At 41.1% G+C, this 24,036-nt stretch overlaps 2 protein-coding genes across 2 annotated transcripts in view; both read left to right on the top strand.

The window, feature by feature from the left end:
- The first annotated feature begins 840 nt into the window (after positions 1 to 840).
- Positions 841 to 1,808, top strand: LOC117143653 (protein zerknuellt 2). Its single transcript, XM_033308432.1, has 2 exons — positions 841 to 944; positions 1,012 to 1,808. Exons 1-2 carry the CDS (start codon positions 885 to 887, stop codon positions 1,708 to 1,710), a joined length of 759 nt encoding a protein of 252 aa, XP_033164323.1. The 5' UTR covers positions 841 to 884; the 3' UTR covers positions 1,711 to 1,808.
- A 1,908-nt stretch (positions 1,809 to 3,716) lies between these two features.
- LOC117143349 (homeotic protein proboscipedia) overlaps positions 3,717 to 24,036 on the top strand; it is a 31,195-nt gene continuing 10,875 nt past the window's right edge. Inside the window, exons 1-3 of the mRNA XM_033308020.1 lie at positions 3,717 to 3,775; positions 4,727 to 5,347; positions 15,689 to 15,703. Coding sequence (XP_033163911.1) covers positions 4,807 to 5,347; positions 15,689 to 15,703 — 556 coding nt within the window. The 5' untranslated portion in view covers positions 3,717 to 3,775; positions 4,727 to 4,806. The remainder of the gene's footprint in view (positions 3,776 to 4,726; positions 5,348 to 15,688; positions 15,704 to 24,036) is intronic.

Here is a 24,036-nt window from a genome sequence, read left to right as displayed (position 1 = left end):
CACTCTTTTTACAATCAGGGATCAGGGTCGGATCGGATAGGATCGCTTACCCATGCTAAGCAGGTAGCTCAACCCTTAGATATTCATAACTGACGCGGAAAACCCCGGGAAAAACCAAGGCCTTTCCCGTTCATGACCAAAAGATACCTGGCCGGGGGATTGGGGTCTCCAAGGCATGCAAAATTGCTGGGCTGATCCGTAGGTACGAGTATCAGTGGATATTTTGGATGATTCTAGACAAAGTGAACTTATAACACACTTATTTTCAAATTAAAGTCAGTTTATATTTTTATATATTATTCATCTATATATTATTCATCTATCTCGTACGTCTAAAGCTGATTTACAATTAAAATAATATTTATCTAAGACTTAACTTTTAGGTCATACCTTTAGGTGCCTTGAAAATTTAGATGTACTTTAATTTTTTCATCACAAAATGCTTCAGATCTTAAAATATATTATATTTGACTTTTTGCAAGCATTTATTTAACGAAATATATAAGATTATATAAATAAAATAAATAGATCCAGCCGTAACATTAATATCCCCTGAATAATAGTTCCAGACTAGCCCATTTTAAAGAAGGCTCAAAACGCGACTCACACCGCCAAGTGTGACGCTACTTAGAAGTACGTCCCTTTCTCTGGAGCCTGGAACTCACCTTGATTCGGAGCCAGGCTCAAAAGGACGCGACATCTACCAGCCCAGACCAGCCGTCTGGGAATTCGAAAGTATCGCAGGCGGGACAGGTAGGAACCAATCCGATCCGTCACGACTGGCTTCTGGGGTATATAAGCAAATAAGGAGATTCCAGAGGTATCTAGTTAAAAAACATAGTTCACAGCGAACAGAAGTCAGCAAATCGCGCTCTTCAAGAAAAATGTTTGGAATTCAAAGCGAAAACTATTTTGTGGACAACTACTCAGTCAGTGATTTAATGGTAGGATTTAGAAAAATACTGCTTATTTAAATAAAAACTAATCTTAAATTGATCAACATATTTATAGATGTATCCTTGCGTCGAGTTCAACGTAGAAGCTGCTCCCGTGGCAACAACAAGATCCTCGGAGAAATCGAAGAGGTCTCGCACGGCATTCAGTAGCCATCAGCTAATCGAACTAGAAAGGGAGTTCCATCTCAACAAATATTTAGCCCGAACCAGGCGAATCGAGATATCCCAGCGTTTGGCACTCACAGAGAGACAGGTTAAGATCTGGTTCCAAAATCGTCGCATGAAACTCAAGAAGTCGACCAATAGGAAAGGTGTCATTGGAGAGCTGACCACGTCTATTCCACCTTCTTCCCAGTCGAGCGAAGATCGCCAAAAGGACGAGCAGATCGTGGAGCGTCTCCTTCGATATGCCAGCACAAATGTGGAAACAGCTGCACTCCGGCAGGTTCATAACGGTGTCCTGGAGGAGGGTCAAATTACACCACCCTATCAGAGCTACGACTACCTCCATGAAATTTGTCCTGAGCCCATGGCTCTTCCCCAACTGCCTTTCAATGAATTCGACGAAAACTGGGCGAGTTCTTGGCTGGGTCTTGAGTCAACGATTCCTGTCGCAGAACATGTAATTAAACCCAATACACAGGATCAGCAAATGCTACAGAATTTCTGCTGGGACTCGAATAGCTCTTCTGCTTCATCGGCGGATATTTTGGATGTTGACTATGACTTTATTCAAAATTTGTTAAACTTTTAAATATATCTTTGACTATATGTTTAGGCAACTGTATGTACATATATAATAATTGTATTATACTAGCAATATCTTTCTGTGACTACCTTATTATTACTTATTTTGGAGGAAATAAAATATGTTTTATAATAATTATGTGCATTAATTTTTTCAAATAAAAAAATGCTGCATCATTTGGGAATATATTTTGCGAACTCGATTTTCAAAAATTGCTCCATCAGACAAATCAAATATATTTTAACAATATCAATTTTTGTGGACGATACAGTTGACAAACTAAATTATCTTGACTTGTTTTGTTTTAACATATTTCTAATGACACTGGCTTGTTTTTTTACGCAATGCTTCCATAAAGTTTCTTTCTTTTTACACATACATATTTTTCACAGTTTTAAACAATCTCATGGTGCGCTTCGTCACTACGTAGGCTGCTGATCACATAGCTCCCTTTTATATCTATATCTGTCAGGCAACTTGTCCGCCAGAGCGTCCAAGTCCGAACACCCCCAGCTGCAGTGGAATAATGTGGCAATATTTTTACACCTGTAGTGACACCCGTGTGCATTAAAATCCGCACATAATTACGAACTCTGTGCGGAGTGGATTGGAGAATGTGGCAAAAAGAGGGCGAAAAAGCGGCCAAAAGGCAAAAAGCAATGCCACCAAGATTGACAGGAGAAGAGGCGCCCAAAACAAAAAGAGCGATGAGCGAAGCGAAATGTCAAAAATACCCATACCGAAAGCCAAAAAAGCCGGAGAGCGAGAAACTCGCTACTGTGGCTTTTTCTTCTCATTTTTTAGCTGATGCGGAATGTATAAATAACAAAAACCAAATAAATTCCGTCACAAGCAACACGTTCGCGTTGGAAGTGAAAAAAAGCGAGTGAGGCAAGAAAACGCCGCGGAAATGATGGCCCAAGATACAGGGGTTCCCGAGCTACACGACCGCAAAGATACAAAACAAACTGCCGAGCCGGCCAATCAGAGGGCCGGAGACTTGTGCGCCGGTGTGCGTGAACTCCACCCCCTGGGCTCTGCGCGTAATGGCTATGGTAACCAGTTTCCAGATGGTAGCGCGCATGTGCCGACCAGGAAAAAGCGTGATGGATGCGGTGGCTGTCGCTTAGGCCACTCCTTGATACTGGGTCCCAAAATCCCAGTTCAGTGCGTTCGGTGCTATTGGATGGAATGGTTGTTGGCTGCTCTCTAGCTCTCGGGAACCGCACGAAGCTCCCCAAAAGCCCTCTTTCTCGCTCTCGCTCTGAAACGGTTCGGTGTCTAAAAAATAATATTTAATAAAATGACAGCTACAAAAATAGTTCAAAAATTTTTAAAACTAAAAAGTGATATTATTTAAACTTGAGTTGAAACCAAAAGTTTAAAGATACGGTTGAGAAGCACTTTAGGAACCCCTGGAAAACCGGTTCTGCGCACCTCTTGAAGGCCAGAGAGGGACAGCTAGTGCCCACACGTGTATGAGTGCGAGTGGAGAAAACTATCTCAGACGAATTGCAACGACTGATTGTGTGTCCGTGTGTGGCCATTGCAGCGATCGCAGCGACTCTACACAACTCTACAAAATCAACACATTCCGCATACGCACCGTTGTACAGCGCGTACTCGCACTATCGTCGTTATCGCCGTTTTTTCGTCGGTTGTGTTGGCCTTTCGCGTCGCCATGGCTGCCAAAAGGTGTGTGTAGATGTCGACCTGAAAGCGAAAAACCAACTCCAAACACCACTTGACGGTTGAGCAAACACAACGGTGGCCATATTTACATTCGGATCTGGGTTCCCTCGCCGTCGTCGCGGTTGTCGCCTCTTTTCGCGGCCCACAGATAAGCCCTGACACACTAAAGTTCTACGCAAAACCCGCATCGCGAAAGTTGTGCCGGTTGAAACCAAAAAAAAATAAACAAAAAGTTAAGCCAGTTACTATGAGCGAGTGCAGACAATAGTGAAAACTGTGACCCAAGTGATACAGGTGAAATTTTCCACAAAGAACGCATATGTCAACGTAAGAGGAGAAACATGGAATACAGTGGTCTGTAAATGATCAACTTAATATGGTACGAAATTCCCTTACACATATTTCTTGCCTACATTTAAAAATAGGTGTTTCCTTCAAAATCACGAGAAAATCAATGCGTGTCGTTATTTCGAGTTCAAAACAACATATTAGTATAAAATACGAGTCTCTTAAGTCGTCAAAAAGTGTTTACACCAAACATTTTTTTCTATAATTGCCGGAATTGCGAAATTAGCTATGCGGCGTTTCTTATGTGCTGAGGATATGTTACAGCAATATAACTTTTTCTGTTCAAAATATGTTAAATTACTTACTGACTATCAATCCTTAAAAATAATATACTATCTGCGAACCAAGCCAAGTAACTCTGTTAAATTTTTGTTAAATTGAATATTAAAATATTGTTATGTTAGGCTTTACATTCTTATTGTTAATAGCAGACAAATCTTAATCGGAATTAGGTGGACCAAAATTTAAAATACAGGCGCAACAATCAATACAAGAGCAATAGTAAAAATGCAGACAATAAATACGAAGGCGATAATGATGAATTTCTGGCACAGAACGCTGACAGACTTATTGAAATATAAATTGGAATATGCAATTTAAAAATGGTCAAGTTTTTGACATTTACAATGTGAAAAATTGGATCGCTAATTTTTGAGTAATTCCTAAATCTGCTTTATAACATATTATAAATTCTTGGTAAAAATATTAGAAATAAATCAATTCTTTTTTCAAAGTTTTTGGAATGATTAATGTTCTATGTGATAATCTTATTCTTATTACAATGGTTAATTCGCTAATTTACGTATTTGTATTAAATCTATATGAAATAAACATTGGCGTAATTTAAGTAACGATGCCAGTATTTCTTAAAAGGATAATGAAAAAATTTACGTATTTCGATAATATATATACTTTATATTAAACGTATATACATATATTAATTACATTATTATGAAATTACAAAAATGCCTCTCATTTCCAGGTTCCCAAGCTGAGGAATATCTAATACACTCAGGAATTGAAATAGAAAGAATCTAAATTCAGAAAAAATATATCTAAGCTATGCAAGAAGTCTGCAGCTCCTTGGACACGACCTCGATGGGCACCCAAATCAAATCGGAATCTCCACTGAACCCGCTGCAGGTGCAAACTGGGCAGACGTCCATGCCAGTGGTTGGTTGCGGTGGTGCGGGCGTCGTGGGTGGAGTGGGAGTGGGTGTTGGTCAGCCCGGAATCGGCCAGCAGGGGGTGCCACCTGTGCCGGCGGTGCTCATGGTCAACAAGATGACCCCGAACTGTGATAAACGGAGCGCGGACACGGCCTATTGGATGACAGCATCCGAGGGCGGGTTCATCAATTCGCAGCCGTCGATGGCCGAATTTCTCAACCACCTGAGTCCAGAGAGTCCCAAAATCGGAACACCTGTTGGATCCGGCGCCATCGGCGGAGTAGGCGTCAACGTTAATGTCAATGTCGGCGTCGGAGTCGGATATCCGGTTGGCGTTGTCCCTCAAACGCCGGATGGAATGGACTCGGTGCCGGAGTATCCCTGGATGAAGGAGAAGAAGACATCCCGCAAGAGCAGCAACAACAACAATCAGGGTGAGTCCACATGCACCTTACACTGGGGGAATCACAAAGTATTTAATTTGGCGATCAAACATGTAAAATTTATAAACCATTTTTTGAAGAATAAGCGTCCTCAGTCAATCTAAAACTATTGAATTTCAAAAATTAAATGAAAAGTCAGCTATATTCATAGACATTTTTCCATATTAAACTGATGACCTCAATCAATTGGGTTATCTTATCACGACCACTTTTTCTTGCCGTGTACTGGCTGGTGAAATGCGAAACTCTCATTAATCACGAAATCAATGCAATTTACCTTGCATCAAATGAGGCGCAGCATGGCGGCGCCTTCGCCACTTCCCGTCCAGAAAAACAGGGCCAGAACTCTATGTCCGTACTGCCCGATCCCGATCCCACTCCCAATCCTCCCTGCACCTTTACATCGCCACTCGATCACGCACCGAGAGGGTTCGGCTCCTTTGATGGACAGCTCGGTCTGTGCCGGCAAAGATCTGTTATTTGCGATCATTTGTAACAATTTTCGAGAGCAGAGCGGACCAAGCTGGAAATGTTTCATTTATTTCCCTTCGCTTCGACTCGAGTCGAATGTGTCGATTTCATTTGCGCAAGAAATACGAAAAGCGACGAGCAGAGTACAAAATATAAAAAAAATACAGAAAACTACGGCTGGGCCAGGGATCGAGGCAGCCGCATTTAAAATAAATGAGGTATCAAGGTTGTCCGACCATACGTTTTCCTGTCCGACTTGCCCAAAACCCGAGCCCCTTTCCTCAGAGCGATTGCAACCTGTTATTTGGGTTCATTTGTCAAAATATTTTTTCCTGTCCCCCTTTTTTGCTTTCGATCGAAGGGGACTGCGGATGCGGAGGGAATGCCGCGTTGCACGTTGCAATTGCAAGCCTGTGCGCCGCTGGCGATGTTGCAGCACAGAAAATACGAATTTCATGTCTGCTGCTGCACCATATTAAACCAGTGCCTCCAATCCGCCATCTCTGCGTTCTCCTGGCAACTGAGGCAGGAAAAGTCTGCAAAAGGGACAAAATAGTTTCAATTTATCATTTAATTCTGACACAAGTCGAGAAAATGCTTTAAAGTAACACTTTTTAAGCAAGTCGTACATTTAGGCAAATATTTACTATGACATTTACTGCACGATTAGAACTAATTATTGTAATAATAACGTTCCTTGTATCACAAAAAATGTTGCGTTTATGACAAATTTAGCCATTAGTTTCAAAAACTGATTTAATATGAGAATGATGGAGCTAAATCTTTTATATTAATTTTATCTGTTACTTTTTTAAATCTGCAGTTAATACTTCGTAGCCAATATCTGAAATTCTTGTTGTTAACATAAAATCAAGAAAACAAGTCCATTATAATTAACCTGACCAAACGAAACCAAATGTTTGTGGAGCAGAGAGTGTTCACCGACTTAAACTAATACATTGCCAATTAATATTGACCGCACTCAGCAACCACACATCCTGTTGACAAATGAGCAGGACTAATCCCCTGGATAGTGTGTGTAAGAGTGTGTTTAACCGCCAAATCCCAACACGTGGCCAGTGCGGAGTGGCAAATGGAACCGTCAAGGAACTCCCCAGAGGGGAGAAATCTTTCTCCGGGTCCGGGTCTCCGCTTGCCTCTGGTTTCCCGGAGTGAAAGTGAGCCAATAAATAGCGTGAAGCATTCCGAAGCGCCGCTGAATGGTCAATACATCTTTCACCCACTCCCGGGCACACTATACGAGTATATCTGGATGTGTATGCACGCCGGGTCGAAGGGACGACATGCTGAGCGATATGGATTACAAATGATGTTGTAAATGTCCGTCCGTCGACCATTTGTTTATCTCAGTGTGCGAGCGGACTAGTGTGTTTGTGTTGGTTTAACAGTTTAATTTGTTAACGTTGTCAAATTAATTCCTTGTCAAGTGGTAATCGATCTAAATGATTCTCAGGTGGGCGGATCTGTGAATGGGAAACGGGTAATTCGTTGCCAAAAAATCGCGATTGTAACTATTGGAAGAAGTTAAATATTTTTTATCCATTATTAGGGTAATGGTTCCTTTTATATTTATTCCTATTTCGCATGTAATAACTTCAAGATACTCCAAACAAAATAGGGCCTGTTGAGCCATATCATTAAATGCCGCATTTTGTAAATTCCGTTTCCTGGCTGAAATAACAATTTGAACCGCGCACCTCCACCCCCTTTGCAATCGCACATTGTTTACCGCAAATTGTTCGCAACGCATCCTGAATTTTAATGTGTGCGGCTGAAGTCACATCGCTGAATGGGTTGCACGAGTGGAAAGATGGGTATTTCGCCTCAGAAATTGTTTTGTTAGCCTTTTTACATGAACATGAAGGGGAAGCAATAAAACTTCCGCTCAGTATCAAGTGTTAATTAGGCGTAATGAACTGCAAGAAAAGTTTGTAACTGCCGAGCAACATGTTCGCGTTCTCCCAAGTATCTGCTAGATACGCGAACGGATCTCCCCAGGACACTGCGATACGTTCACTGAAAGGAGCGGCTTTGGGGGTAAACCAATAAAAAACAATTTGACTTCGTTGGCCCTGGCTATTGAGAGGCGGCAATCCATTCGAAGCGCCATCTGTATCATCCACCCCGCGACCATATGTTGCTCCATTGAGAGGAGTAGCAGTTCATCCTGGTCCTGGATGGTTTCGTGGGTGGAAGGGCGGAAGAGCATAAAAAATGCGTGCGGCACGACTCAAAACTTACCCCCCGAGGATTACGATTATAACAAACCATTTATCATAATATTTATGTTGATGCGATGTACTTTTTCTCAATGAAGGTCTCAAAGTCCGCCAGGGTCAGAAAAAAGCGGAGGACAGGGCCAGGTTCGCGGTGCCTTTTATTAATTTTATTTATGATGAGTCATTCGCACATTTATAATTTTAACCTTTACAGTTGAATTCATTCAAAACGAATTCGGCGCGAATGCGAAAAAAGCTGGGGAGCGATAAATATTCAGCGATATTCCTTCATTCAGAATACTCTAAGAAAATCAAAGAGATTTTTGGAAAATCGCATATTCAGAGGGATGAAATGTTTTCATGGTACTCTGATACTGATATCCCATGATTATGTGGCTGACATTAACAAGCTCATATTAACAGAAAAAATATATGGTTGAAAATTATAAAATTTCACAAAGAGTAAATATTTGTTTTGCAACAAATATTGGGGATTTAAATGGAGCGTATCAACAATGCGATGTTTATTTCCACTATCAAATATATAATGCTTTAAAGATTTATCTGATGAATGATAGCTTAGCATGCCACTGGTTTTTTAACGCACAACTCGCTAGATTTTCTATCTTTCGAGAACATCCAAATCAGAATTTAAGTCCTTTTAACGAGAGAACTTCCCGTGGATAACTGCTTTTAAAAGGTAAAATCATGTCGCCGAGCATTAAATTAATTGGCGGTCGTCAAATAATTTTTGAGCACTAATTACGCGTCAAACGATGAAAAACTTCCAGGGCCACGGAAAAGGCTCCAGGAAGGCTCAAGGACTTCCATCTTTTGGGTAAGGAGACCCGTTTTCGGGTCGCTCAATTAATTGTTACGACTTTATTATGGAGATAAGTGCACGGCGTCTTGGCCAGAACAAACAAAGGGTTCTAATTGGCCCACCGCAGCCAGGATAATGCCGGCCAGACGTTTACGCCCCAGAGGGTTTTTCCATATTTTTCTTTCGCTTTTCTTGGCCTATCCCTTTCCAACATGACTCTGAAAAAATCTGTTACAATTAGTTAAGCCTGAGCCGGCGGCTGGCCCAAGTAAATTTTAAGATTATTATTTTCTGCCACATTTTTTGGTAGCTTTTTTCTGCGGTTTTATCTGCAAACTGATTTGTCATTATTTTTAAAGGGAAAAAGGCCCGCGAAATTATTAGAGTTTCTCACGATTTTCGGTGAGTTAAAAATAAAATGTATCTGTTTTATGTTCTTAAGTTTTATCTTTAATGGCAACGTTATAACAAAATTCTTAAAAAAGATTTTTTAAAACTAATATATACCCTGTGAGTTACCAAGAGAGAGTTTTGTAACTTAATCCTGGATTATAGACCACATAATCATTTAGGCAAATCGGCTTCCTGCATTAGGACACTACCCAACTCACTGCCGTTGTCCTTTAATTTTCCCCCAATTTGGTCATTTGAGGTTTTCCCTAAAAACTTTGACGTTAACCAATATCGATTTAATTTTATTTCCACTCATTTAGCTAAAAGCGTTTCAGTAAGAATGGAAATATTTGCCCGCGATTAAATTAAAAAAAAAAACTGGAAAAGAAAAAAGTTGAAAATGGGGAAAAGTGGAGGAGAGAAGCATTTTATGAAATGAATGCACTGACACTCTGGCCTCGCCTTGGAAAAATTTGAATACATTACCGAGGGTTTAGAACTCCCTGCAAATAAACCGCCGGAGCCGGAGCCGCCCCCTCCTCAAGCCCAGGGCACCCCGCCCCTTTTCGGCCAGGACGACGGCATGACAATGACACAAAAGCCGCGCACTTAATCGCCGCGGATCACATTCCGTAAAACCGCGACGATAAAAATTTTTTACGCTCCATTCTTGTGTACTTAGTGGAATGGAAGGACACCACCAACCACTCTACTCCACCACCCGTGGTGGCTGACCCGCCTGTCCGCAATTTCTTCGCCGGAGACGTCTCTGTCCAGTTTCCCGCGCACCAGAAAATCAGATCTGAAATTATTTCAATTTGTACGCGATTTATTTTTATGTCTTTTTTTAGAGAGCCCTCCTTCTCATCAGCAGAGATCCGAGTTTAAACGATTTGTAAACATTTGAATTGGATTTTCGGCCATAAAAATGGCTTGTTTGCGACCTTATCGTAAGGACTGGGCTAAGTTGTCGGCATTAGTGCTATCATAAGTAGGCGAAGTACACCTATATATTTCCGTAACTCAACTCCACGCTAATCGCACTGCATTCCGCTTCACTGAAGTCGCTGGGGGGTCGATTGGTTGCGGTCACTGAGGTGGGGGATGTCCCTAACAACTATAATAAATTAATAAATTACCAAGTTTTTGCATAAAACACAGTTTTACTTATCAATGGGCCAGGCCAACTGCAGTAATTACTAGCTAGGTTCAGTAGAGGGTGTTGCCAAAGACAAATGACTGTAAAAATGTAAAATGCAGCCCAGGCAGTAAATGTCATAAATTATCATCACGCACCAAGTGATTGCCGACTAGAGATTCTGACTTCTGGCTTTTGAGTTGCGCTCCGGTGAGTTGCATAAACAAAGCAAGTCTAGTATAGTATGATGATTCATGAATCAGATATTTACCACTTATATTTACTATATATACAAGCAAATAATGAAAGAAGGAATGTTATTGTGTTTAATTAAAGTATAAGCCTACATAAAACTACCTTAAGTTCTTCACGTACCAACATCATTTCCTGTTGCTTCTCTTTATCTTAGCTGTCAGCACTCGAAACAAGTATGAAAATGTTAAATTTATTTAAAAAAACCACCCACATGTTTAAGTTTTGATTAATGCTACCGAATCTCTCGACAAGGCCACCACATGTAACGGCATTTAAAAGAGCGTGAAAAGTCAACTGGGACGAGCGAAATCCTATCCACACACGTGGTGGCCCAACTCCAGGATAACCCCTGTATCCGTAACCCCTCGATGTGAGGGTGTGATTTAAATAAAACTAATGTTTGTGTGAAAATGGATTTTCTGTTTGTCATCGGCTGTTGACTTCCCCGTGTTTTGTATGCAAGGGGCGAACCGCAGGGCCAAAGGATTTCTTCCGCTCCTGTTCCTGGCCATATTCAAATTCGGCGCCAGCAGCAAACAGATTTAAATTCGCATACGCTTAGCACGTGAATGTGAATCCTTAAGGACGACGGGCAGGAAGAGCGACAACGACGCCGCTTTCCGCCGAGTCATGCATCATATCTACAGCTGCGGAAACCCCTGAATTGGGAGGGGTTCGTCCTCGGGACAGGACTGGATTGGATTGGGTTGGGTTGGCTGCGGCTTGGGTTTTCAACGTGGCTAGATGGGATTTAGAGTGGGGGTGCGTTGAAACTGAAACTGAAGCGGAGAGCGCGCGTGGTTGCCACGTGATTCCGCTGCTCGTAAATTTTCAAGAACTTCCCATACTTTTTAGTGGTTCTTGTAGTTTTTAATTTGTGGCTCGTTGGGCCCTGTTAACAGTTATTATTTATGCGATGTGTGGAGAGATAGCTAAGTTATGGGATATTTTTAGAGCGGATATTGAGTTAGCTACCTGTGATAAGGATGGCAAATATCACCGAACACAGGCTCATTTGCAACCCCGAAAAACAAACCATGAAGAGAGCGATAGATGTCACTTGGGGATGCTTCCCTTAAAATACTCGTATATGTGGGCTTGAGATTCTGCGATTCTGCGTGAGTGAGTGAGTGAGTGTCACAGCATCATCCATCATTTTGGACTTGACCTTTTTCGGGCCGGGCTGAGCTTACGTTTAACGCAGACTAAAGGCGAATCTTTAATTTTGTATTTGCTATCTGGCTGCACATGTTACATCCGATGGATGAAAAGATTGTCCTAGAGGGCGGCAACAGTCCAATGTCAGACAGACCGCATAAACGGCTCTCTGGGAAATCTGCCTTGCAATGTCCCATTGTGAGCTTTCCTGTGCACACATCTCTCTCTATAATATAAAAGCATATTTTCCCACTCGGTTTTCACTTTTGTGTCGTGTTAAAAATGAATTTGTCATCTGTAAACGGTCTGACATGTTTGCCAAAAAATAAATCTCATTCACTCTCCTCCACCTTTGTGATCATCTCATGTCTGGCAAGTCCATTGGGCAATACATCAATTGTTGCTCGGTGGTTGACTTAACTCCTGAACGCAGCTAAGCCAAAGTCCAGAGGTCCCTGATTGATTTGCATTGAAAATCGTGATTTTAATTGACATGCGATGAGCTCAGCAATACAACGCACCAATAATTATGTCAATCTGCTCAGCTCGTTGATCGATGGATTCTGCTTAAAGGGGATGGGGTCGGATTTTTAAAGAAATAAACTTAAATATATAATTTAAACTATTTATTCACCTTTTTTGTTGCCGACTCAATGAGCCGTACAAACTGAAATCATTGAGCACTCGAAACATAAATGTAAACACATGCCCAACGTGGGGGGACTAACACATTTATTTTTGGTGATTACAACTCTTTCGGAGTTATTAATTGAAATTCATACACAGCTCACACAAATGGAACAGATCGGACCGAACGTGCTGGATGAAATACGCCATAAAAATAGCAATAAGTGGGACAATTATGAACCAATAGAGGCGAGCACATATGTAAGGTGGAGGCAGCACATGGGAATCATGGGGCGTGGGCCAACATGGTTCCCCGGGCCATATAATAGCCCCGAATCGCTTAGCTTGAATTCGAAATGGGTGGCCAAAAGGTGGGCCAAAAATGGAGGCCAGTTCGCGGCAGGTGAGCGGTGGGTGGTGATTATTATAAACGCATCGTCCAGATCATTGGCCAAATGGTTTTCGAACAATTTGTTGCTTCGCTGCTGATTGAATGACGGCTATGCGGAGTGGTGGGCTCTGGCTCTAAAGAGCGTGAAATTGATATGCAATTAAAATAATATTTTTCCAGTCGAGCGAAAACGCTCATGATTATTACCGAGAACATATAAAATAATTATTGATATCTCTATATCACGTATAGATTTTTACAGCCACCAGCTGTCAACAAAATGTGCGCGAAATAATAATTTCCATTGATTCGAACCAATTTCGAAAAATTTGTGTATGCCTCGCATTAAAGCCGAGTTCAAGGATTTTGCGCCAGCTCCATTTTCTTCGCTTGTTTTTTAAATTCTTAGAAAGTGCAGAGGGGATAGCAGGCTGAGTGACTGCTGCGGTTAATGGCTTTTGAATGCAAATTCAATTTTATCGCACTCTGTTCACTTTTTAATAAGATTTCCACCCAGCCCCTACCCCATCCCCATCCCCATCGCCATCGCCGACTGTCGGCGAAAGGTGCACTCTGTTGGAAATGAAAATTAGTTGCAAGAGCCAAAAACAAAAAAGAAAGACTGGCACTGAAATGAAATGAAAGCCCAGAGACACGCGACTTGCGACCTGCGAGAAATGCTCTTTGGCGCCACAAGCAAACCTGCCTCTTTCTTTTTTTCCTATAAAAAAGTGGTGGTACTTGTACACTCTTACAAAACTATAAAATGTTCGCTCTTTAATATAGAAAACTTGTATCTCTGTGTGTGTTTCAAATCATATACATATATCAATGGTTTGACAACCGGAACGTTTGCTAAGTAATTATTCAAAATATAGATGTTCCTCATTTCTCCATCTATCACTGAATATCAAAATCGATGAATTTCGGATTTTAAAAATCTTTTCTGATATTTAATATTTAAAAATATTAATGAAAATGTAGTATTTATTTAAGTGCAATGATATTTAAGCAATGAAGATTAAAACGTGCTTCAGTTAGTTTTCAGCCTCATAGGGATGCCATTCGGATTTTGACCTTTATGTGAAAGTTTTACATATATATTTTTTCGAGTGTTTTCTGCTCGAGGGGCACTGCCCACAATCCAACAAATTGCGTTTCGTGTGCGAGAGTGGGTGGGAAAACTGTCAGAATGAATGAGTAGCCCGGTCACACCTACTCCCTGTCAGTCAGGCCCAAAATCGCCCCTAAGCAGCCCCCAAATGGAAATGGCAATTGCAATGCCAAGTTGTCCAAGCCGTTGCCTTGATTCGGGCCCGGGATCGAAAATCGAGAAAATAAGGAACTTTAGAGTGCAAAACGGTCACGGGCAGATACAATACTAGCAGATGGATAGATAGCTCGCTACATTATTTTCAATTAGGTAAATGGTCTTTGGGTATGATTAGAAAGTGTGTTCGGGCTCACTAGGTAATTTAAGGTGGGACTCAGGGGAAAGTTTATAGTGGGAAACAGAAAAGTTCGCATGGCTCAAAGAAAAACGTCCATTTAATGCATTATTCCAATATGATATTCTTGTTTATTTAGGAGAACAGTCTTTTCATTCTTTGAAAAGTAGAGTACTATAGATATTTTTCAATTATAGGCAGCTTTTTGCTGTCCATATATCAACATAAAATCCCTATGAGCTTGAACCGGACGTAACTGCAGCTCCACCCATTAAAGCCAGTTCCATCTTTAACTGAAATAGCCGATCCGGCCCCTCAAAGTGCCAGTCATATTCATGAGCTTCTCATCAGCTGCATATAGAAATGGGAATGCTCGCTGATTATCAAACGAAAATATTTGCTAATCACGCAGCTGCTGCCGCTGCACGAAAATATCAAATATTGCTTATGAAACTGCATAAACTTGGCAGCAGTTCGATGGGAAAGGATGGGGACGGCAGACTAGATGCCAACCCAGTAGGAATTAAGTTCCAGGCTAGACGCTATTATTTCCGACAGCATGATTTTATTTGCCCTGCCCATCACCATCATCATCATCGTCGAGATCCAACCCCTTGCTTGGGAGCTCCACCCTTCGCCGAATAATATACTTCTGAGAGAAGTTTTACGCTTCCTTGAGACTTTCCCGGCTGGGGTTTCCTCCTGGTTTTTTGCCATCGAAACTTCTCAATAAGGAAGTTGGGTTTCAGAACTGAACTGAGTAGCAGTGGGTTTAAGGAAGTACCGCCACTTGACCGCTCGTTACGTGCTGCATGTGTTGACCACTTTAAACCGGCTGGCAAACTTCCGCTTTACGAACTTTGAGGTTAATTATTTTCCACTCTCGATACAAGCCAACTTGAGGAAAGAAAGTTTCTTAGCCGATATTATGTAGTTATGTGTAGTTGGTATCTTGGAGCAACTTTGTCACCGAAAAAAATAAACAAAAAGTGTGTCTTCACATTTTAATATCGGTGCCTTTACGTTGAAGCAGTCAAGTAAGCACCTTTGCAGGTGAATGAAGTCCTTAAATATTTTCACACCTCAATAAGCATTTAACGATTTCTTTATGCATCTAAATGTGTTCCTTTATGCTCATCTCTTTGTTAAAATATCCATTAAATTCCAAGTCAAAGTCAATACTAAAAAAAATTGCAATGAATCGAATGGTAAACATTAAATTGCTTGAAGAAGGAATTTAATCTCCAGTTGACAAAAAATGTTATCTAAAATAGCTAAGCAAAAAATCCAAAATTAGTGTCGGTATAACCTCTGTAATCGTTCGAATTAATATATGATCTTTCCTAATAAACATATTCCTAATTAAGCGCTTTCTTTTCTCGTTTCAGGTGATAACTCCATTAGTAAGTACTTACCCAGCTAAACAAACAATTTCTCACCCATTGCGCAATAGTGCCGACCACAAACCATACGATTCTCCAATTGGCCTGAAACTATAAAAACCAAAAACATTTTGCATTCGTTGTGGGAGAGTCTTCAAGGCGAATCGGCAATTTGAGGTCCCAAACCGCAGCACCCTGATTAAATCTTATTATACCAATTTCGGCCAGCCTACAGGGATCTTTGAAAAACCGCAAAGCGAAAAATGTGAATTATAATTATTGTATAGCAATTTCACTTGAAAATTTGCTTAGCCAAATAATTATATCGTTTCTCGGGAAAGATGTGGCCAAGTTGTGACGACCATTTTCTGTCTCGAAATCATCTAGAGTAGGTTCAAAATCAACCATAAAAACTGAGAAAAAACAGTGCCAATCAAGCGTCGACCATTTTGGAGACGGTTCAACGGAAACACCGCTTTTTCATGTTCGTGACCAAAGTTTAGGTTTATGTTTTTTTTTTGGTGGGTAGGGAAGAGAGATACAGCAACGCAAACACGGCTTAAAATAAAAAACGCAGAGAGGGAACAATACATATTTTACCTGAATTAAATTGAGTAACAAAACACGAAAGTTTTTCTTATATATCTGTGTGCGCGCACATACATACATCGTATAAATAATTTAAGAAATATATGTAGACCAATCTTGTTCGTGTTTTTGTTCGCTGACAAGGGAGAGAGCCGCAAACACGCTACCAGTTTAAGTTTGGCCCACACCACACACACACCACCACACTCGGAAAGCCTCTCTCATTCTCCTTTCGGCTTTGTTGCGGAGGAAATAATTACATGATTGAGGTACTCCACACACACACACACTGGCACGAATACCCACAATGACAAACACTGGGCACCCTCCCCTCCCCAACCCCTCCACGACCACCTACTGCCCACCTCCATGTACATATATATGTATATACACTTTTTTTTTCCCTTTGGTGGTGGTCGTTGTCTGATCGAAAAGAACATGTCAGGTTTCCCGACCTGGCCATTGCACGCCTTGGGTTCCCCGTATGAATGGATGACCGCGCCATGGCGGCTTTTTGTAGCCAGTGGTTGTGGTTCTTGCTGGTCCGCTTTTTGCTCCGTTCAGTTTTTTTGGTCTGTGCACTCGAAAAAATATTCATGGGCTAAGCTGACAGACTGAGGCTAGGATGCAATGACAAGATAAAGCTTAAATGTACATATCCTTAAAGGTGTTTACTTTGATTCTAAGTAGTTGGCCTATATTCAGAGTACATATTCAGAGTTGTAAAGTTCAGACTACATACAATGTTCCATTAGCATCTAATAGATCTAGCAGTTCCTATGGATTTTATGCATCAGAGTCAATTAGAAAACGAGTAGGAAACCCTTCAGTTTTCATATTTAATGCAAATCGTATAAGCTTGCAGGGGAGTTAGAATAGTTTAGCTGATATTATGTAAATTTAATTTTATGGAAACATATTTAGTTCAGCAAGATCATTTGTTTATTTAATTTAGTTAGACCAAGTATTAACTTTCTCGACAACAAAATCAAAATAACTTACGAATTCAAATCTGTAAGTTTGATTAGATGCATAACTATTAAACATACAGTACGCGTTACAAAGTTAATGAAATGTGCTTAAGATATTCCAGATACTCAAATCTTAAGGTGGCATATAGCATTTCTTGTAGTGTATGTAATTCACGCTTAGCCGCAACACTGTCGACTGGCAACTGGCGACGGTTGAAGGTTCTGGCCCAGGGCAATTATTGTATCGCCGGCAATAGCCACCATGCCCACCCTCTCCCTGCCACTGCGACTAACTTACCCCTTGAATCTCCTGCTGGGCCACAAAACGGTAACCACTTTGCTACGAGGTTATACATAAGTGTGTGTGCCAGGAGCAGAGTTGAGGTCAGCGCATTGTCGTGCTGTAATTGGCTGGCTGTGGGGTACTTATTTCACAGGACATAACCAACCCAACTCCCACTCTGGAAGCTAGGCATATGTGACTGTAGTTCTTGTATATTTGCCAAGTCGGTTACCAACCACACAAGGACATTTCAGAGTGTTTATTACTCATTTCGGATATTTTAATTTGATGCACTCAACAACTATTAGTTTCTAAAGAAAATACATCTTCTTTAAAGAATAGTTTTGACCTATTTTTAATATTATCTGAATGAACCTTTTAAATGCCTACCCTTTTTACATAAAATGTATACATCATATATGATCTATTTTATCAATTCCCCAATAAAAGGCCTTTTTCTCGTAATATAATTTGGAACTTCCTCGATGCGCTTCACTCAATAGATCATCTATGATGTACGTATATGCTATTACTCCGACTTGTCAGTCATGAAGATTTCCCATTAATTTTGCCTGACCTCTAAAGTTCCGCCCCCCAAAAGAAGAAGTAGACAAAAAAAGAGACTCTACCCCTGGCCAGAACATCGGAGTCGAATCTTCCCACACCATCCCCCTTGGAAGTGTTTCCATCTGTGGTTTAGTGGCAGGATTAATTTCTAATTTCGCCTAATGTCCAAGAGCTGCCCAGTTCGATGTTTACATTTTGGGTGTCTCGTCTTCTAATTTACCTTGATAAAACGTTACCGTTCGCATTCCCAATTCCATTCCCATTCCCATGCCCTGCCCTGTCCCCGGGCTGTTTTTGTCTCTGCCCCCTGAACGCATTCGAGTCGTAAAGGTAGCCGGACTCGCAGTCGGATTGGGAATCGTAGTCGGAGTCAGGCGGACGCAGAGACCCAGAGACGGAGACGGGCCCACATGTTTGCATCATTAATCATGACGTTTCAGCTCTGACACATTTGGCCGATCGGCGGCAGCGGCAGCGGCTGCAGCAGAAGCAATGGCAAGCGGATTGTAATGAACACGTTTTGTAAGGCAGACAACGGCGAGAAAAACGCGGAGACACAGATACAGATACTGATGCAGAAACAAACCCATAGATTCAGATACAAACGCAGACGCAGACTAAAAGATATGCCCAGAAAGCGGATGGGAGACGACGAGCTTGAGACAGACGCACGTCAGCAGTGGACGGCGACGACTGCGGATGCGTGTGCACTCAGAGATATTTCTTATTCAGATACAAAAATTGTTGTCAAACTACTTGCAAACTACTACAGAAAGTCAGGGTCGAAAATATTTCTGTATGTATCAGAATACAACATAGAATTGTATTTACCTTCCCACTTCTTTATTACTACTTTACCTGAAAGGACTCTTTAGTAAAATAAGGACATCAATTGAGAATGTTACATTTTTTTCCAATATATATATATATATTTTGGTGAAACATTTTTGCAATCAAAAGAGGTTACAATGCAGTTGAGGTAAATTATTCTGAGTGTACCCGATGCGTGCCGAATGACGGGAGAGCGGGCAGAGACAATGGGTCGTTTGAAGACAAATATTTTCACAATGGCAGCAAAAGACAAAAGGAACAAAACCCACAAGCAGCCCAGGCAGAAGGCAACTCATGTAAATATTGGCCAAAACTATTTACGAAACTATTAGCTGCTGTTATGGGCAAGACTAATTGTGCCGCTCCGGGGAGGGTGCCTTTATTAGGCGTGATAAGTCAGAGGCAAAGGGAAGATATGAGGAAGAGTTTCATTTGGATTGCATAAGGACAACGCACAATAATGAGGTTTAAACGATGACATCTCTCAGACACGGTTTCGATTTGTTAAACCGTAAGGAAAGATGTCTGCCTTCATCAAAACGTCAGTAAGCACAGATAAAAGAAGACTATTTTCACATAGTTAAATAGTATGGTGAACTTTAAAAAAGATTTTTAAAATATTATTCGGGGTTAAAGTATAAAAGATTTTCACACATATTTCATCGTTACCTTTTACAGCTAACCAACCACTTTTGTACAAATTTAAACAATGCAGTCCTTAAAGCGCTTTCTCCCTGGCCTCGGCAAGTTTCTGGCTGAAAGGCCATTTGTCCTTGGTATCAGCAGAGCTGCTACTAAACCAAATCTAGGTTGACTTATATACTTCCGTTTCCGGCAGCAAGCATACGCTCCAACTCAGGTCGGATCCCCATCCAAACCTCCGCTTGTGTTCAAGGGATTTTTATGGCCCGCTCTCGGGGAGGGGAGAATGTGAAGCACAGTATGTACTTGGCGCTGAAACAGAATTTTATGCAAATATCCTAATCAAATTCACATTTGAAGTTCAACTGTTTTATCCAAAAGTTTTACATTCTGAAAAAGCCGAGAGCCAAAGCCGGCAGCGTCGTTGTCGTCGTGTGGCAGACGCGCTTGAGACTCGCAGCCAGAAAGATGCCACCCATTTTTAATTTATTTCCACTTTTCCACTAAAAAAAAAGGGAGCCACTCCACCCCCGGAGTCCGGAACCGCCCATACCTTCATCCGCAGCCGTATCCGGTGCGTGCGTCCGGCGGAGTTTGTCGGGGCTTGGGGTTGGTGTTATCGCCGCCCGTTTACTGTCTTCTGTGCACTCGAAAAATGTGACACAATGTTGATCAAACTAACGAATTTTGTGTACTACAAATATATACTATATATACTATACTAAAAGCTTTGAAATCATAGAGCATTGTCTATTCAAAATTCCTTAGTCTTCAAAAAACCCAAAACTTTAATATGTATCTTCTTTTACATTTAAATTTTTTTAAATGCATATAATTTTGCGAGTGTAGCCATATCCTCATCCAAACGAAATCGCAGCGGGGTTTGTCGCCCATATTTTCACTTATCAAAACGCCACCCCAATTGCCTCCCACCGCAAACTTAAGTCTGCATATCTAAAGCGATTAAACAGTTACCGCAACTTCAGCTCCAGAGGCTTCTTAATTCGCTGCAAATTAAAACAAAGAATCGTCTCTCGGCGGACAAAAAAGGATAAAAATTAGTCACTGCGGTGACACTAATTCAGGCCAGGCCCCACATTTTCCCAAACACCCACTCCCCTTTCCCGTCGCTGGCTTATCCCCCTCCTCTTCACGCGAGGATTCGCTGCGCCACTCGGCAACAACTGTGCAACATTCGTGGCATCCTCACCGTCGGGTGATTAATTGCAATTTAAACGGTTTCAATTAAGGCAGTGCGCATCCTTCGCATCCACTGCACTGAGCAGGGCTAACATTTTCGGATCCGTTTTTTCCACCTTTTGTTTTTAATGTATCTTTTCCCTGCGGATGGAATCGATGGCATTGACAGAACCAAATTCACTCGGAATTTGGAAATATTATTGGGAAACATTTAATTTTGAATATGGATTTAATAAAGGCGAGAATCTCTTTAACTTTAGGATAGAAATATGCCTATATCTCCATTTTTATCAGTATCTAGAATGTTAATATTGTATCTGTTGCAATTGTATAGCAATAGTAGGGGATGATTATGCACAAATACTTATGAATTCAAACATGCGATTCATCTATTAAAGAGTTTTAGTGGTTTATTCATATATATTCTCAAACTTCTCAAGCCTCTTACAAATAACCAAATCCATTTTTGGAAGATCGTAATGGGAGGTGATACAATGTCAATGAAAGTATATAAATTGTCATCCCTGCGGACGCCCATTTAATGGTTTCCAATCATTTCATAATCGTTTCATCAATTCGCAGCAATGGCCTGAAATATGGCCAAGCTCTATTGACTTACACCCCATCCGATTGTTATATGTTCGCGTGTCCAGGATATGCATAAATAAGCCAAATAAATGTGTCTATATATCATGCAAACGTAAGTACATACGTTTATGTGTGGCCCGAGGAACTATGTGACATTTAGCATATGTCGCCACCTGTGTGTAATGCCCCGGCAAGAGCTACACATGCAGCTGACACGACCCACGTAAGACCTGAAGTCGGGGGTCGGAAAACCCCCGAAACGGAGTGGGCGCCAAACTTTGACGGGTGGCAAGACAAAATGCAAAACTTTGGCAAAAAGCGAGTTGCTTAGGCAAATTCGTATGTGAAACATTTGGCAGCAGGCGATTTATTTAATGTCTTTGCCATAGAACAAGGACCTCAAGCAGTTCGGGAGGCTAGTGGCAGGCAGTTGCATGTTCCAGTGATTTAAATGATTTATGTCCCAAGACTTTGACTCGAGGGTTAATATCGGCCAGGGAACCAGCCAGAGCAAGCCGACCGAGCAGCAGCAGCTACATCCACAAGAACAACCTGAGCAACAGCAGTAACAGCCACACGAGCAGCATATTTTAGGGGACAAATTCACTCAGCGCACTCAAAACAAAAATATAGAAGAACTAGTGAATAATAGTGGTTTAAAATGAATTATGTTTTTTATACGTATTTTTTATAAAAAATAATCCGCTTGACTTAGGAAGTGACAAGACGGTAAAATTCCTTGTGAATAACATTTACAGGTTCTAACTATTTTTCACACCAAAAAGAATAGCTTTTGATTGTGCAATTTTATTCGTGCCGTCTTGACAAATATTTATTTCAAGTGCACTCGTGGAAAAATGTGCGTATTTTTACTGGTAGAGCCCACTGGCCATAACTCATTTCGGAAAGGCGGCGCTTGTGGCAAATTGAAGGCTACACCACCAGCAGCTCCACCAGAAAGTCCGGCTCCAATCGCACAGCTGCAAGTCGACGAGTTGAAGTTGAACGCATGCGAACACCGTTGAAATTCAATTATCAGCAGTGGCATCACGCATACGCCATGTTGTCGGGGAACGGCCTGGTGCGGACCGGCAATTAAAGCCACTGCCGACGGAGCCGTTAATTAATTTGCATTTGCGACAGGCCAGAAAGCTTGTGCGTTCAGTGGCAGCAGCTAGGCTGAACTGAAACTAAAAACTTGTTGATTGGCCAGCACGACAAATTAAAACTGAAGAAAGCAGGATTAAGTCGAATAGTGACAAGCAGGTGGATTAATTCAAATTTAAAAAAATATAAGTGTTTTAATTACATAAGAATATAAGAAGTAATACCAAGCCTAAAATAGAGTTTTTGAAAAGCTTTTTAGTATTCAAAACGTATTTAGTATTTTTAGTATTCTAAATACGTTAGGGTATAAGTTGCTCGGCCAATGTCAATTAACCAATTTGCGTTAGCCGACAACAAACTTGCTCAGCCATTTTATCGACTGAAGATTTATAGCATTTTTAAATAGTTTTCTGTTGTTGTGGCTCAAATACACTAAGTGGTTTGCGTTGAAAGCTTTGAAAGTAACAAAATGTAAATACTCAAAGTTAATTGGTCAGGTGCCATTAAAACTGGAATGGGATGAGGAAGTATTTAGTTAATACAATCTGTAGTGCGGGGAGTCGCGTAATATAAAAGCATTTAATACATAAATTATTTAGTAAGAAACAATGCCATAATATCATTTATGCTCGATGCAGAAATCTTAGCCATTAGACTATAATGTTTTCAATAAAGTGGACATTAAGTATTAGCAAAGTAATAGCTAAATTATCGGTAGTTTCAGATATAATAATCCAATACAATGGTACTCGAATTAATGTGTACTTGGAATACGGATTTTTTTCATATATTCGGTTTAATTGGATGAGGGAAATTCCTCAAATTGTGGCCACTAGCTACCCCCACTCCGCCGTAAGGTTGTCCATCTTTTTCTCGGTCTCCATTTCTCGTTCTTTACACTCGCAGACTTTTCGCGTTTTCCTTTGGCGTGCCGGAAGTGACTTTTGCTTTTTCTCTTTTTCCTATTTTTTTCACAATGAATATAATTTTTTGCCGCCGGTTGTTGTTGTTATTCTAGGAGCTGTTGTTGCTGTTCGTGTTTAAAATAAGCAAAACTTACGAAGCGATAAAAATGCCGCTTCAAGAAGTGGAAAAAGAATACGACGATGATGGAGGAGAGAACCCAGAACAGGAAAAATCGCAGGCAAAAAACCAAGTTGGCGTGTAAACGGTTTTTGTTTTATTTTTTTCCAGTAATGTTTTTTCCTGCGGCTCCCCAGTAAAATGTACCTTGTGATGTGGCCAGCCGGCTGGGTGGCCAGAGACCCACAGATCCCTCCCCTCCAGATGTAATCCCCCTGCTCGAGAAGTGACGCGGCCACTCTGAAGTTGGCTAAGGGCGATTCACTTGCGAGACAAATGGAAATGAAGCGTTTATTCAGCTTTATTGCGGCGATAAGAAAAAATGAGGCATTATTTCGTTCGTTGTTTCAAGCGGAGTTTCATCTCGAGCTTCGGCGCTTTTTCCAGTCACTCGCACTCCCCCCAATCCGAATTTATATTATTTATTTGTACCCGCGAGTTTTCCATTTGCGCCCTGAGGCGGTGAGCAGTCGGCCTGACCACAGGTCGGGTTT

This window comes from Drosophila mauritiana, chromosome 3R (genome assembly GCF_004382145.1).
Source record: "Drosophila mauritiana strain mau12 chromosome 3R, ASM438214v1, whole genome shotgun sequence".
In the NCBI taxonomy this organism is placed as follows: domain Eukaryota; kingdom Metazoa; phylum Arthropoda; class Insecta; order Diptera; family Drosophilidae; genus Drosophila; species Drosophila mauritiana.
The sequence above is the reverse complement of the archived record's forward strand: the minus strand, read 5'-3'. Positions and strand labels throughout refer to the sequence as shown.